This window comes from Eretmochelys imbricata, chromosome 8, assembly GCF_965152235.1.
Source record: "Eretmochelys imbricata isolate rEreImb1 chromosome 8, rEreImb1.hap1, whole genome shotgun sequence".
Lineage (NCBI taxonomy): Eukaryota > Metazoa > Chordata > Testudines > Cheloniidae > Eretmochelys > Eretmochelys imbricata.
Genome location: NC_135579.1, coordinates 20,011,833 through 20,027,366, shown reverse-complemented (window position 1 = coordinate 20,027,366; position 15,534 = coordinate 20,011,833). Strand labels below are relative to the sequence as shown.

Here is a 15,534-nt window from a genome sequence, read left to right as displayed (position 1 = left end):
TTATATTAATAGAAATACAAAATTACATTCTGTGTCACAAATGTATTTCTGGTACTATTGAATAGTTCACCCAATGCTTGAAGTTAAAAAGACACATTTTTTACAATGGTAACTCGTGAGATTTACCATACGTGAGATACAAGTACCCAGATATAATATAATACAGTAATGTCATCGATACATGATTTAAAACAAGGAGAAAACAACTGACTTCAGAGGTGCAGCTAACACTTGCTACACTGTCTCTTCTAGCTCATTAAATAGTCTCCAAGAAGAACAAGGAATGTATTTTACATTTTAGCACTGAAGCTAAATGAAGAAGAAATTATTAGATTTAGACTAGTTTCACAGTGGATGGTCCAGATATCACCATAACTTTGGCATGTTATAGCAATGTAAATCCTGTAATCTCCTATTTTTGATGTGTTAGCATATCTGAATTTGCTAGTGCTTCAGTTTTGGTATTTATGATGGCAGTTTGAAGTGTGCCAGTTACAGAGGGAATTTTTTATGTTTTTCAACTGAAAAGGTCAGTAGATAACATAAAAGTAATTAATATTGATATATCAGAACAGGTCAGGTCATTGCCATGCTGGAATCTGAGTGCTAGGTCTAAATTGCACTACAGGCAAGGGACTGGAAGGGAATGTGCTTGACCCCTGGGGAAAAGGATCATCTTGCATCTCTCTCAGGTATTCCCCTTCTGGCTGACCCTGAAGAGACTTTAATGGCCCCAGAGGGAGTCACATCCAGTTCTCCTCCTCTGGAAGGACAGGATCACAGGTGCTGGGTAATGAGAGATCCAGGGAAGAAGGTGAATGAAAAATATGGAGGAATAATCCAAACACTGATTTTAGACTTGTAAAATAAATGTGGTTTATGTTCAGACATCTAGTTAATTACTAGAGTTGCAAACAAAGCAGATTGACTACCCTTGAATGTTCAGTGCTGGACAATTCAAAATCCTATTTAAGAGGAGATTTTTAAAACAAACTTTTTGACACTGTTCATTGAGAATGTTCTTCCTTTATTTTTAGTCTGAAGTCTTTCATGGAGTGTTGAAAGTAATTTCAAAAATGCTTGAAGAAAATGAAAAGTTTAGAGGCAGACTGTTGACTTGCAGTCAGTTTAATACTGAAGGTAGGTAATGAACCAATAACATTACATTAGCAAATACAAATAGGTTCTTAATACATATGCATTGACTTAAGAGCTCCAGATTTGGGGTCTGTTAAGTTACTTTTGGGTGATATGCTTTCACAACTCATGGATTTTATTGCATACTTGGTCATTGTTACCTGTGTTTGAACTGCCCTCTGGTTCCGTTGAGAGTCTTGTAGTAAGTGCGGGTAATTGGAAGGGGGTGGTGGCAGTAGCTCTTTACTACACTGTAGAATATGAAAAACATGAACATAAAAGCAAGTGGAGTCTGGACATTTTTCTGACGATGTAAAATATGTAATGAAACTATTGTTCACAGATGCCTGTACTAGTTAAGGGAAATACTTGAAGATGAATAATTTTTTTCACCTGCAGTATAAAATTGGAAATAGTTTGACTTCATGTAAGTCATAAATTAGTTCCCACAAATGTGAATTGTAACCTAATTTAACATAACTAACAAAATTAATCCTCAAGTTGTGGCCTGACCACAGCTATTTCATTAGTGTAAAATGACACAGGAATTAAAGCTGACACACGGAATAGATGCAACTGCAGTTAGAGTTGTTGTAGCTACTACTACAATTTAAGGTACTACAGTATATGCTTACAAACAAAATTGGAATTTCTGGCTTGGCAATTTGATTAGTTTTAGGAAAGAATTTACCAATCCGTTAAATATTATCAGTTAAATTAAAAGTAGCATATTCTCTCCGTGTCTGCTTAGCTCACGTTAGTATTAATAGAAGTTTTTCTCATGCTGGGAGGACAGGGTATATACTAAAATAGTTGTAAGCCATTGTTAGTGACTTTTGTTAGTAAACCTTTGTATATTTTACCTATATGAATTTTACACATACGTGGTTCCAAAATGCTTCCATAAGACTGTACTCAATATAAAATGCTGCCTTACCATTTATGTGGTAAGACTTGTTGTGTCTGCTTACTTGTTTGCATGAATGGAATGTATACAATCCTACAGTTGTATATTTATTGTATTTGACTTATGCCCACTATCTCTCCTCTTTGCAAACACATGTAAGTGGGCATTGAATATGGGAGTTTGACAGAGGTCAGGCATAGAATCCTTTTTTCAGGCTTTTGCATTCCCTTTCTGTGGGAGGGGGTTTGGCTGGAAGATATTTATTGTTGTTCCACTGGCCATGTCTGTGACCGCTCCACAATCCTCTTCTGTAGACTTGCTATCGAAGCCAATGTAAAGCAGTGCTCCTCAGCATGTGAAAACTGTGGACCCCATACATAGCTTTTCCTTGGTCCTCCTTGCACCCCTGAATCATTGTGGGGGTTCATTTGCACAGCCCTTATTTGGGCCGAAGGATTTGGCATTTATGCAAGAAAAATAACTTCCCTAGTTTAATTTTTTTAAAAAGATGTCTTACATAACCAGGGAGAAGGAGAAATAGAGCATGTAGTAGAGCTTCTGGAGGCAGTCATATGTTAGAGAAAGATCCAAGGCAATTCTCTCAAAGTCTGGCAACAAACCAGAGAGCGTTGTTATTGTTTGGGATACATTCGCTTGTTAGGATTTAGAGCCTTTTAAAATTATGGCTGCTAGTTTAGTCTTCCATTTGTTAAGGGGGTGGTTCTATGAGCTTTCCCAAGAGGCTTGTGTTTATTTCAGGAATGAATGGACATGGGCTGTTTACTTCTCAACTGTGTTTTCAGTTGCCTGTCTCTTTTATCATCAGGGGTTAGATAACATCATTTATCTTTAGGTTTAATTTGCATCCACTGAAACAAACTTTGTTATCCTCAGTCCTAATTGCAACTCATTTTTCTTAAGCTTTAATTGTGATTCTCATTAAGCCATATTTAGCTGAAATTCCTTAACCCTAACACCTCCTTTTTAACTAGCAGATTTTGCACAGTATTGCCTTAAGGTGATAAGTCTCCTATTGATCTAACTTTTTCATTAAACAAATAGCAAAAATACATTAAAATATCAACTCTGAATCAACTTCAGTTGTGCTTTACAATTTTTTAAACTAGATTAATACAACTAGCAAATTAATCTTGCATTTTATTATCTCTGTGGATAGTTTTATTCGAAGATGAAAGTCTGTTGCAGTTTTAATACTACATATTTCTTCAGTGGAAAACTAGCAATCAAAATCAGATACAGTACAAATGAAAATGATGTCACTGTGCCTACACATTGTATTCTTCCACAGGCAGTGATGTGAACCAAAGCTCACAGAATGAGGCTTCATGCATGGACAGAGTAAGTAGTCAGTCAAACGCCAAACAAGTTCAAATGGCAAAATAAGTTTTTAGTAAAATCAAAATATATGCATAAAGATATTGTTGAAAGATACAAAAGCATGATATTTTTATAAAATACTGTAGTCATTTAATATAAAGCTCAAATATGGCTTTTAAGGGTCTAAACCATGCTTGGGAAGAAGAGTACGAGCATCAGCCACCATCAGCAGCAGTGCTTTATACCTCTGAAAGACTGGGAAGCAATTCTTGCTATACCTTTTACTGCCTGGTTCATTTCTGCCAGTGTGTGTGTGAGACAATGGCTGTGATCCGTTTTGCTCAAACCCTCTCTGGGACTTCTAGTTTGCTGGCGGTGCTTGCAGCCTCCCAGCTCTTTGATGCTGTTTATAGATGCCCCTGTGCAGGAGCATGGGAAAGGTTTCATTGAGCTTTTTCTTCTTTAGTGCACCAATCAAGAGTTAGCTATAACATGTTTTAATAAATATGGGTCATTGTACTTTTAAAGATCTGCTGAAGCACATATCTGTAAATAGATAACTGAAGTGCAGAGGCCAGAATTGTATACAGTTTGGAATTATTTTGTTTTACATATTTAGGCTCACTAAATTAATATGAGATGTCTCTTCAAGGAGTTACTTGGTATATAAATATAAAAGTTAAACATTCTCAAATGCCATAGTATTCTGAATAACATAAGTGCAGTGTCATATGAAGATGAATGTTTGTTTTAGTCATAATGTTCAGGCCATCAGTTAAATAGATTTAATTCTAAACACAGTGGACTAGACCGTTGGTCTGATCTAGCTCTGTGTAGTGCAGGATCTGATTGGAGGGGGTGCACAATGACTTGATCCATATCATTACACCCTCTAATAATCCATTGTTAATCCCGGCAATGCCCAGAGGTCAGTTTGATTGTGCTGTAACTTTGAGCAGCCTCAGAGTTGTTCTAATTTGCATCTGTCTGTAATAGCTTCAAGGGGCCATTCCACTAGCCAATGATTACAGGAGCACAGCAGCATTCCGACCATGCTATGTTTCCCCAAACACAACCCTTAGTCTGCGGGCTGTGAAAGAGTGAAGTATAGGGACAGCTATGCTGGTTATATAGCACTGAAGGATTTTAATACCTGGGGAGACATCAGCAGGCCACTTAAACCATACTTAAGTCTGCTTTGTACCGCTGTAGCATTGCAAATGAGACTTAATGGGGCTAGGGATCAGAACCAATATGTATGTGTTTCATAGTAACAGCCGTGTTAGTCTGTATTCGCAAAAAGAAAAGGAGTACTTGTGGCACCTTAGAGACTAACCAATTTATTTGAGCATAAGCTTTCATGATGCATCCGATGAAGTGAGCTGTAGCTCATGAAAGCTTATGCTCAAATAAATTGGTTAGTCTCTAAGGTGCCACAAGTACTCCTTTTCTTTTTGCGAATATGAATGTGATAAGTCTTTTTATTGAACTGTAGCATTTTTAGAATTCTCAAGTGTAAATTAAAGGAATCTGAATAAAGCCTTTAGCCTTTGTCATGTACTATATAACTAATCTAACTGTTGCATGTATTTTTATATTCAAAGAAATTGCTTCAGTTTTGTCATCTTTTTTTCTTTAGAATAAGTCCATCTTTGGATGGGTGTAGCAAAGAAGTAAACGAAGATTCAGTTTCAAGTGTTGCATTGAATTAGTGTTCATTTTAGATCTGATCTAACACCCGTCTGACATTAATGAAAAGACTGAAAATGATTTCAGTGAGCGGTGGATCAGAGTCTATATAGTTTGTCTGTCTAGCATTTTCGCTTGAGAGCTACATTTTAATATGGGTTCAATTAAACTTTTCAGTTACAGAGTATTGTTTTGTAGAAATCCTTATTAAGCATAATACATCACTTAGTCATTGTTAATTTTTGAAGGCTTTTTAATTAATATTATAGTGTGATGGTTTGCATTCAAAAGAACAGTAATATTTTATGTTAATTATATTATGAATATATATGTTGTATAATCAGCAGCTTGTCAGAATTGTTAACAAACTTGTGTTTAGTAAAATAAAATTTCATACAAGATATCTCTGTCTAAAATGAATGAACCACTTTCATTCTATTGATTTAAATATTTTTTATTTTATTATATTAAAACAACATACAATCACCCTTCTGTTCATTCATCCATTGATACATGAATCTCAGCAATTATTTCAAATAAGAATCCAGGTGAATCCTCTCTGCCTCATCATTCATCATCAGGCACATAATGATAGTTTCATAATCAAAATGTATTGTTTATCTGGGTGCCCTTAATAGTAACATGAGGTGATTTTCTTGTGTTCTAGAACCTTAAACTTGGAGTTTTGATTGATTGTTGAAACCTTTTTAAGGAGATCGCAAAAATAATTTTTCTGTGTGTTGACAGGTTTCAGAGTAGCAGCTGTGTTAGTCTGTATCCACAAAAAGAAAAGGAGGACTTGTGGCACCTTAGAGACTAACAAATTTATTTGAGCATAAGCTTTCGTGAAAGCTTATGCTCAAATAAATTTGTTAGTCTCTAAGGTGCCACAAGTCCTCCTTTTCTTTTTTCTTTGTGTGTATTTCCTCTCTATAGATAAAACATTTGTCTGTCATTCTTAGACCTTTCTTATTCTTATGAAAGAACAAATTTTCATTTCAAAATGTCTCAGCATTTGCAGATATAATGACTAAAATTTCAGCAGCGTTGAGCTTTAATAACATGCTAGTGGTTGTATCATCAAGCAGCAAAACACTTGGGAGGGTTTAAGCTCAGTTTTCCTAATGATAAACTGCAAGTAAATAACTAGGCTGTACCTTTTTGATTGAGTACTCTTGCATTAAAGTTCTCATTTTGAACAATGATGTGTTGTAGAATAATATTTTAATGTTACTCAAAATAGTTGACATTTTAGCTTGGGGAAAGAAAAATATTCAGATAAGCACATGATCATTTTTTCAGGAAGAGTAAAAGTTTGTAAGTCCCTTGATATTTGCTTAATACGCAGTGGTGTTGTAGCTGTGTCGATACCAGGATATTAGAGAAACAGGGTTGGTGAGGTAATACCTTTTATTGGACCAACTTCTATTGGTGAGAGAGGCAAGCATCTGAGCTTACACAGAGGTTGAAAGCTTTCCTCTTTCACCAACAGAAGTTGGTCCAATAAAAGATATTATCTCACCCATCTTGTCTCTCTGTTTGCTTAATAGATATGTAGGGTCAGAATTTTTTTTTTTTTTTTTTTTATTGTTTGTGGGTTGGTCATTCTATTTCTGCAGTCCTGACAATATGAAAAGCTGTCTGAAGCTTCTTTAATGTATGTAAATCCCAGATTGTGAGCTCTAGAGTTGGTTATTTCTGAGTGAACTACTACTAACAGGTTTCAGAGTAGCAGCCGTGTTAGTCTGTGTTCGCAAAAAGAAAAGGAGTACTTGTGGCACCTGAGAGACGAACACATTTATTTGAGCATACGCTTTCGTGAGCTACAGCTCACTTCATCGGATGCGTTCAGTGGCTGCATCCGATGAAATGAGCTAATGTGAAGGAAGAATGCCCATGCTGTTCATGTTCTTTGGATAATAAATATGGACTTCACTCTCCACAGCTGTGCTAAATTGACTTTAAAAGGAAGAAATTACACTACATAACAATGGACCTGATTCTTCACTATTTTGCACTTTTTGTAGTTTGTGTAGTTTGTGTGTATACCTGCCTGAAGTGGGTGTAAATAGCTGCCATTGTTATTTGGTAATATGTTACCCCCATATTGCACTCACTGTGCACATGTGTAAATGACTATACAGGGTGCACGGTTGGGGAGAAAAAGACCCAATGAGATAGGTTGAGCCTTTTGCTGGTACAGCTGTCAGTGCAGCGACCGGGGGAAGGTAGTTTGAATGTGCCGTATTCAGAGGCTGTGGGGGTGAGCTAGTTTAGCACCCAGTATTATATCCCAGTTTTAGCGTGGCAGTTTCCACAATATGCATCCGATGAAGTGAGCTGTAGCTCACGAAATCTTATGCTCAAATAAATTGGTTAGTCTCTAAGGTGCCACAAGTACTCCTTTTCTTTTTGCGAATACAGACTAACACGGCTGTTACTCTGAAATCTGAAACCAGTGTGGCTTCTGTGGCTCTTTACAGGGACACTAAATAGCCTGGGTTCAGGTTGGCTATGGCGTCTCCCATCTCTGATCCATCCCTCTCCCTTCTCTGGCATGCCTGTGCCCTGCCTCCACTCCATTCCCAGATCACTCTAGGATGCCCCTTATGCCAGAGTGGTAGGTGGGTGTAGAGTACCCTTGCACTGAGGGTGTTCTCTGGGGCACTTTAGACTTGTTCTACAGCCTCTTTGTGTTAGCTTGGCTAGCACAAAGGGATTGCAAGGCAGTGCTGAATAGGGCCCAGTATTGGAATAGTCGTGAAGTCTGGCTTCTGACAATAGTGGCCTGATTTCAAATACACTGATGTAAGCAGGGGTAATTCTACTGAAATCAAAGGAGTTAAACTTCTGAAAAACAAATCTTAAAGAAGAATCAGCTCCAGTATGTAGAACCTATGCAAAGTGCAATCCACACCATGAACATCAACTCAAACACCTAAAGCACAGTGAACAATATTCCAGTTATAGTATTTTATGTTCTTAATTTGAAGTGCTAAACATAAACTGTAGATGAAATAATGTGTATTGTGCTGAGTAATAACATTCCTATGTGAACCAGACAAGTGGCATCATCAACAGGAAAAAAGAGTTGTCACCCACAAGAAATAAATTATTTAAAATTGATTCATTAAAAGGAACAAGGAATAAGCAGTGAAACCTCAGCGCATCAGATCATATGCATCAGAGTTCAGCAATCAAATGACCCTCCCTTGATATACCTTAACAGTTACCCCAGAAAAGAGAAGCAAATACCATTTCATCTTGTTTCTGGGTAAGAATAGTATTTTTCAGTTTTCTTTTCAAACTACAAATAAATTACTTTGACTTTTTAATAAGAAATCTAGATGGGCATGTGCTCAATGCAGGGCAATATATGAAATTATGGGTGTGACAGGTTGGATCACAGAAAGCCCCTTGGGACTGCCAACTGATGTACCAAGACTACTGCCCCTGCTTTCCCTGCCAGCTTGAGACTCCAGCACCCTGTCTTGCTGAGCCAGACACGCCAGTCTGCTCCAACTCAGACCCAGGATCTGAACCATGTGCCCCAAAGCTGCAGACTTAACTGAAAGCAACTTAAGAAGTGTTCCTGTCTTTAACACTCAGATGTCCAACTCCCAATGGGGTCCAAACCCCAAACAAATCAGTTTTACCCTGTATAAAGCTTACACAGAGTAAACTCATAAATTGTTCACCCTCTATAACGCTGATAGAGAGGTTTGCACAGCTGTTTGCCCCCTTCCCCCCAGGTATTAATATATACTCTGGATTAAATAATAAGTAAAAAGTGTTTTTATTAAATTCAGAAAGTAGGATTTAAGAGGTTCCAAGTAGTAACAGACAGAACAAAGTGAATTACCAAGCAAAATAAAATAAAACATGCAAGTCTAAGTCTAATACAGTAATAAAACTGAATACAGATAAAATCTCAGCCTCAGAGATGTTTCAATAAGTTTCTTTCACAGCCCTTGTTCCAGCTCAGGTGGTAGCTAGGGGATTTCTCATGATGGCCACCCCCTTTGTTCTGTTCCACCCACTTATATATCTTTTGCATAAGGCGGGAATCCTTTGTCCCCCTCTGGGTTCCCACCCCTCCTTCTCAATGGAAAAACACCAGGTTAAAGACCGATTCCAGTTCAGGTGACATGATCACATGTCACTGTAAGACTTCATTACCCACTTGCCAGCACACAGGTATACAGGAAGAGTTACAAGTAAAACAGAGCCACTTACAGTCAATTGTCCTGGTTAATGGGAGCCATCAAGATTCCAAACCACCATTAATGGCCCACACTTTGCATAATTACAATAGGCCCTCAGAGTTATATTTTATATTTCTAGTTTCAGATACAAGAATGATGCATTCATACAAATAGGACGAACACATTCAGTAGATTATAAACTTTGTAATGATACCTTACAAGAGACCTTTAGCATGAAGCATATCCCAGTTACATTATATTCATACTCATTAGCATATTTTTATAAAATCATATAGAGTGCAATGTCACAATGGGTAGTTATCCATATTTGTGTATCGAGAAGCCTGATGCTTTGTAAAAGTTAGTAATTTGTCTTAAGGTGGTGTAATTCAGGGGTTGGTCTGAATTAGCAGGTACCCCTTTGCATTCAATTTACAGTAGTGCAAGTGATTACGATAGTTACAGAGCAATGGATCAGTCTTTTGCATTCCTGAGTGAAGTTAATGGTACATTCAATGATGAGCTGCCAAAATCTTAACAACGGGTTCCCTCCTCACCCCACGAGGCAGTCGTTGCCCCACCCCTGCCCCCTGGGGACTCCTGCCCCATCCAACCCCCCCCGCATTCCTTGATGCTCCCCCAAGACCTCTGCCTCATCCACCCCTGTCCCCTGACTGCCCCCAGAACCGGGCAGAAGGGTGTCATAGGCCACCATAGTGGGTGCCCACCCCGCCTCTAAGAGCCAGAGGCACCTGCCGGGCGGCGAGGTGGGGAGTCCCAGAGGTGCTTACCTGAGGCAGCTCCCAGGAAGCATCTGGCAGGTCCCTCTGGCTCCTCGGGGCAGGGGAACGTAGCTAGGTGGGGGGCAGGGTGAGTGGCTGCTCCCCCACTGATCACATCAAAAGTTTCCCCTGCACGCCTCCCACCCTGGGTTACCTGCTGCAGCGCGGGCGGCCCTCCTCGCATCCCCCCCCCTGCCCCAGTTCACCTCCGCCTCCCTGGACCTGAGCAGGAAGCTGCAGCCTGCTTCTCAGCCTGCCCTGGCTTCCTGTGCAAACAGCTGATTCGTGGGAAGCCTGATGGGGGCGGAGAAGCAGGGCGGGGCAGTGCGTTCAGGGGCGGAGGTGAGCTGGGGGTGGGGTGGAGTGGGGAGCTGCCGGTGCGTGCTCTGCACCCACCAGATTTTCCCTTTGGGTGCTCCAGCCCTGGAGCACCCATGGAGTCGGTGCCTAAGGCGCCACTTTTGGCTTGTTAAATTTAGAAGTCCTTTTAGAACCCGTTGTCCCTCGTGGATTCTAAATTTAACAACCGGTTCTAGTGAACCGGTGCAAACCAGCTCCAGCTCACCACTGTGTACATGTCTGTTCTGGCTACTAGGGTCAGTCAGCAGGATTCCTCTGCACCTCCATACATGATTTTACAGCCTGAAACCCAGTCAGGATATTAACACTTAGCCATAATGATGTTAATTAAATATTAACATTGTTAGCTGTTTTCTGATTATTTCAGCAGAAGCATTGAGCTGTTTTGGGATTTTGAGCAGCCTGTAGGGCTGTGAGCAGAGCTTGCGATGTTAGGCGGAGCTTGACCAGAATAGCAAGGTGATCTTCAGCTACACTGAACATTAATATACAGTGAACCGTGCATTTAGGGAAACCTCCAGTAGGCAACTCCCTGTTTTAACTTTTAAGTATATCCTCAAGGCTTCCGCTACATTTTTATGACCTCTAGTTTAGCAGGCGATAGAGTTTTGTTGCTCCTTTGGGAGGTGGCTTAAAGCTGATTTAGCAGTGTATGTAATTTTTTGTGTATGGGTACAGTAGGTCCTGTAGGTATGAAAGAAAACAGGATCCAACTATTTAAGGGTCTTATAAATATATTTGCAATGACATAAGCAAAGTTTGTATTTTGGCTAGTATTGTAATTGCCTAAGTATTTATGTAACTATAATGATAGGATACTGGTTGCACAGTAACCAAGACAACATGGCCTTGATTTGTTGAGCAGAATAGGTTTTGCACCAAACCATAATAGCAAATGAAACTGTTTTTAAATGGAAGCTTATATTCTGGGGAAAAGAGAAAAATCTCTGGAAGAGCATTAAACCTAGTGAGATTTTTCCATAAGTATTCACAAGCAATCACTAATCAGCTGGTGACAGTGCCATGGAGATTAGATCTGATGAAGACAATGCATGTATGACAATTTTACTACTGTCGTAAGCTGTGAAAATCAATACATGTGTTTACATTTTCGTTTGACAGTGGCAAAAGATAAGGAGACCTCTGCGGAAAAGGGAATTATTATGCCTAGTGCCTCCTGAGGCCTGAGAAATTCTGAGTGCTTTCACCTCCCATTGATTTCAGCACTTCTTAGAACTGGATCCTTTTGCTTCTTCCACAGTGTATGTGGCATGTCAATGAGATGCTCTGTGGTATTGCTCTAAGTGTGTCTGAGTAAGATAAGTGGCTTTGCTCAATTGTGGATGTTGCTAGGTTGATTATGAGCATGGCTGGTTTGTGCATGTTATTGGCGTTCATGATGAGAATAAATTATTTTAATTATGAAAGTGTGGAAATTACTGCACATTTGGCATTGTTGTACAGACAAATAATGGAGAGCGATTACAAGAACAGAACTGTTGCTCAAAGGTTCATCAAAGCACTGAGAAATGCTGCTTCTCCTCCAGAATGTTGTCATCTATATTTTAAAGTTAATAAATGAACATTTAAAATTGCTTTTATTTCTGCTTTGTGTTGTTCCTTGGTGTCATTATGTGTGTGACAAGAAGTCAGCACGGTTGCTGTAATTTTACATGCTGGATGAAATGCTCCATAGTTGGGACTACCACTAAATAAGCCTTACTTAAAAACATGTATATTTACTTTTTTACTTTACTTGTTACACTGCATTTAAACTAGTGATATCCCTGAAACTATTACAAGGTAAATCTTCCTGACTATAAAACCAAGTAGGCTGTGGAATAAGTTCCCGAGGAAAATGGTAGAAGCCCCATTACTTGGAAACGGTTACACTAGACTGGACAAAACGCTGGGAAATGTGCAGTAGAACAATCTTTCAGCGAAGCTTTTTCCATCTACAACACCTGTGGTCAATGAGATCATTTTAGCAGAAATATTCAACTATTCTGGAATTATTATTTTGCTTACATACTGAATTACCACTTATTTCAGATAGAGGGCCAATTTCATCCCTGGCATAAATCTGTTGACTTCAGTGGAATCAGAATAGGGAAGGGACACATTTGGCCTATTCTGCGTCCAGAAGTTAGCCTCCTGAATCCCTTTCAAAATTATTCTGTGTGGATGATTTAGAAGCAAAACTAATAATTCAGCAGAATAGTCTCATTTTCCCCTATGAACTGTCATGTTCTGGCTTGTCTGAAGTTGCTCTACATTTTCAAATACTATCCTTGGCATGCAGAACTGTGGTTCTTCAGCTCTCAAAGTGCTACAGTGGTTTTTCCTTTCTCTCTCAGTAATTCCTGATGCCTGTCCACACACCTCCAAACTCTTCCATTGATCTCTTGTGCTCCCAGATTTCCAATATATATTTGATGGAAATAATGTTGCTACATAAAGTAGTGTGCACAACTGTGAAGAAAATGCATTTGTGCATGAAATATATTTAATGAAAGAGAAAATGTGCTTAAATATTAATATATCATAGACCATGGGGGAAAATGGAGATAGTAATTTTATAAGAAGAAGATTGAGAGTAGAATGATTTATATCTTGGGACTCTTAAATTATGTAGAAGTTCAGCTATTTTGTAGCTATCACATACTTGTTGACAAGTTGCAGAAATTAAAAATCTAGTGAAATGCTACATCTGAGACCTAGTTACAAATCTTAGGCCTTACTGTTAACTGGTAATGAAAGCAATAATTCTATTCTGATTTGTTTAGCTGGAAATAGAAAACAATAGACTCTGGGTCTCTTATTAAAGGAATAAAAAGGGGTACATTTTCTGTTGACAGAAGAATTGTCTTGGTGTACCCATGGCATTTCCTGTTGATCATGTTGCTTCTTTCTCTTATTGCTAGTCATTGATCTGCTTTGTGTGGGTAGAAATGTTAGACGTATTTACTCTGTAGTAAAATCTGTAAGTTACTGTTTGCTTTGTTGTTTTCAGTTTGCTTTCCCATACACTGCCTTAATGGTGTCTCTCTCTTTGGATCTTGCTGACAGCTTTAAAATGTCAATTTTATACGAATCATCCAGTTTTATAAGTTTATTACTGCTATTTCATATCTCTTTGTGAAGATCAGCGTTGGCGATTTTCAAAGAAACATTTTCAAATGAAAATGAGGCTTTTACACTTGCTAAAATAGCCACAGGGATTTCCTCTGTCTTGTGGAGGAAATTCTGCAATTTCCCTTTATCAGGTTGCCACACTTTTCAGATGATGGCACTGTGGAATTTCATTAGATGCATTCCCTGTGTATATTCACAACCATACCTGCTTATTTTTAGTGTCAAAGATGTTTTTACACCTGTCAGTCCTGGAGAGCTAAGGCAGAATGAGGGTGTTCTGTTCTGTCCCATGTATCCTCAACGTAATTATTTATTTAGTTCCAGTCAGTTACCTATGGTATTACAAGGTATAACTTCATGGAATTTAATAAACAATATTATTGGTAAATGCACAAGAAGGAGTGGAGTACAGTGTGCTGCCCCTTATCTGTGTTGGCCCTGAAGGGGTAATGGAAGTAACAATCAGGAAAAATATTTTAATACTAAAATAAGTCTGAATATATAGAGTCAATATGCTGAGTAAGCAGGTCCCATTTTTGTACCTGCATTCTTCATAGCACAAGCACAGTCTCGATGGGTTTGTGGAGGTGGTGCTGAAGGCACAATTTGAAAGGCATAGATTTGCACAAATGTCACTAATGACATCATTTGAAGGAAGTGGGGCTGCATAGGTGTCACTGAGCACATAATTTGGCTTGCTGGATCTTTACTGGTGTTGATATACAGTGGTGCTGGAACGCTTTATATAGTGGGGGTGCTGAGAGCCATTGAACCAAACTATAAACCCTGTATATGATGGAAACCACTTCAGGCCAGGGGGTTCTGTCATACCCCGAGTTCCAGCACCTATGCTGATATATGTGAAAGAGAGGTTTGACTTTGAGATCACAGGGTGAATTTGCAGGCCTGGAAGTTAGAAAAACATCCGTTTACTTCATAGTACTCTTACCTGGAAATCACTGACACACAGTAAACATGGAAAGCCAGGATGCCATTTTTAAGGAATTGCTTCTCATAGAAGTGCACAAAAGTTGGCACAAAGTGATTACATTGTTTCATAACCATTCACTTGAGTACCTGGAGTGACATAGTCATCTGGCTGGTAGAGGAGCTGTATAATTCCAGTGTGTACTCAGCAGCAGATAATTACACTAAGTATCTTTAATAATATAATGAGATATAAAGTATCTTCATATATGTCTGGAGAAAAATTTCAGTGGGCTTTGGATAAGGCTCAGATATGCAAAATATTCAGGATTTAACATGAATTCAAAATTAAGGAAAAGAAATGGCCAATTAATTTTTTTAAAAATATAACTTTTATTACTTGGTCAAAAAAGGGGCATAATCTCTCAGCATGAGAGACTTTTTCCTTTTGACCCATGCCTTGTTCATACACACTATTTAAACCATGTTCTGAAGACAAAATTATTAACTTTCTCATGGGCTTGTCAGTGGTACTTGTCATTATAGTATCTGAGTGCTTCACAAACAGTTTATCTTCACAAAATGCCTGTGAGAGGAGGAGGTATTATTATCCTCATTTTACAGATGGGGCGCTGAGGTGCAGAGAGATTAAGGTAAAAAGTATTCACTATTTTGGGTGTCTAATTTGAGACACCGTCGGACCTGATTTTTCAAAATACTTAGAGCATTATATAGCACTTCATGTGTTTGAAGCACAACTCCCACACAGACTTCAGCTGCAGCTGTGAGTTCTCAATACTTCTGCACATCAGTGCCAAAGTCATAAGGAAATGAAGGAAATACAGTTAGTGACCACCTCTGAGATGTTTGATTTAAATGACTTAACTAAATTCACACAGGAACACTGTGGCACAGACAGGAATAGAATCCGATTCTCCAGGGAAGCATTCAAATTGCTTTACTTATTACACTGTCTTTTCTCTTCCTGCAATCTGCCTAATTCACTATGCACCTTCCAACTTCTGCAACAAATGGAGGGGTCTCCCAGACCCCA

General features: G+C 38.8%; 1 protein-coding gene across 23 annotated transcripts in view; it reads left to right on the top strand.

The window, feature by feature from the left end:
• LOC144268613 (neuronal vesicle trafficking-associated protein 2-like) overlaps nt 1-15,534 on the top strand; it is a 66,051-nt gene that overhangs the window by 2,932 nt on the left and 47,585 nt on the right. For 7 of the 23 annotated variants that reach the window (XM_077823641.1, XM_077823637.1, XM_077823636.1 and 4 more), the window contains 2 exons: nt 1,038-1,140; nt 3,354-3,403. The exons of 2 other annotated variants lie outside the window; for them this stretch is intronic. Coding sequence is in view for 10 of the 21 variants with exons in the window: in XM_077823635.1 (XP_077679761.1) it covers nt 1,038-1,140; nt 3,354-3,403 (153 nt within the window). In the remaining 11 variants the exon portion in view is untranslated. 14 more of the 23 variants (XR_013346804.1, XM_077823644.1, XM_077823643.1 and 11 more) reach the window with 7 other exon arrangements.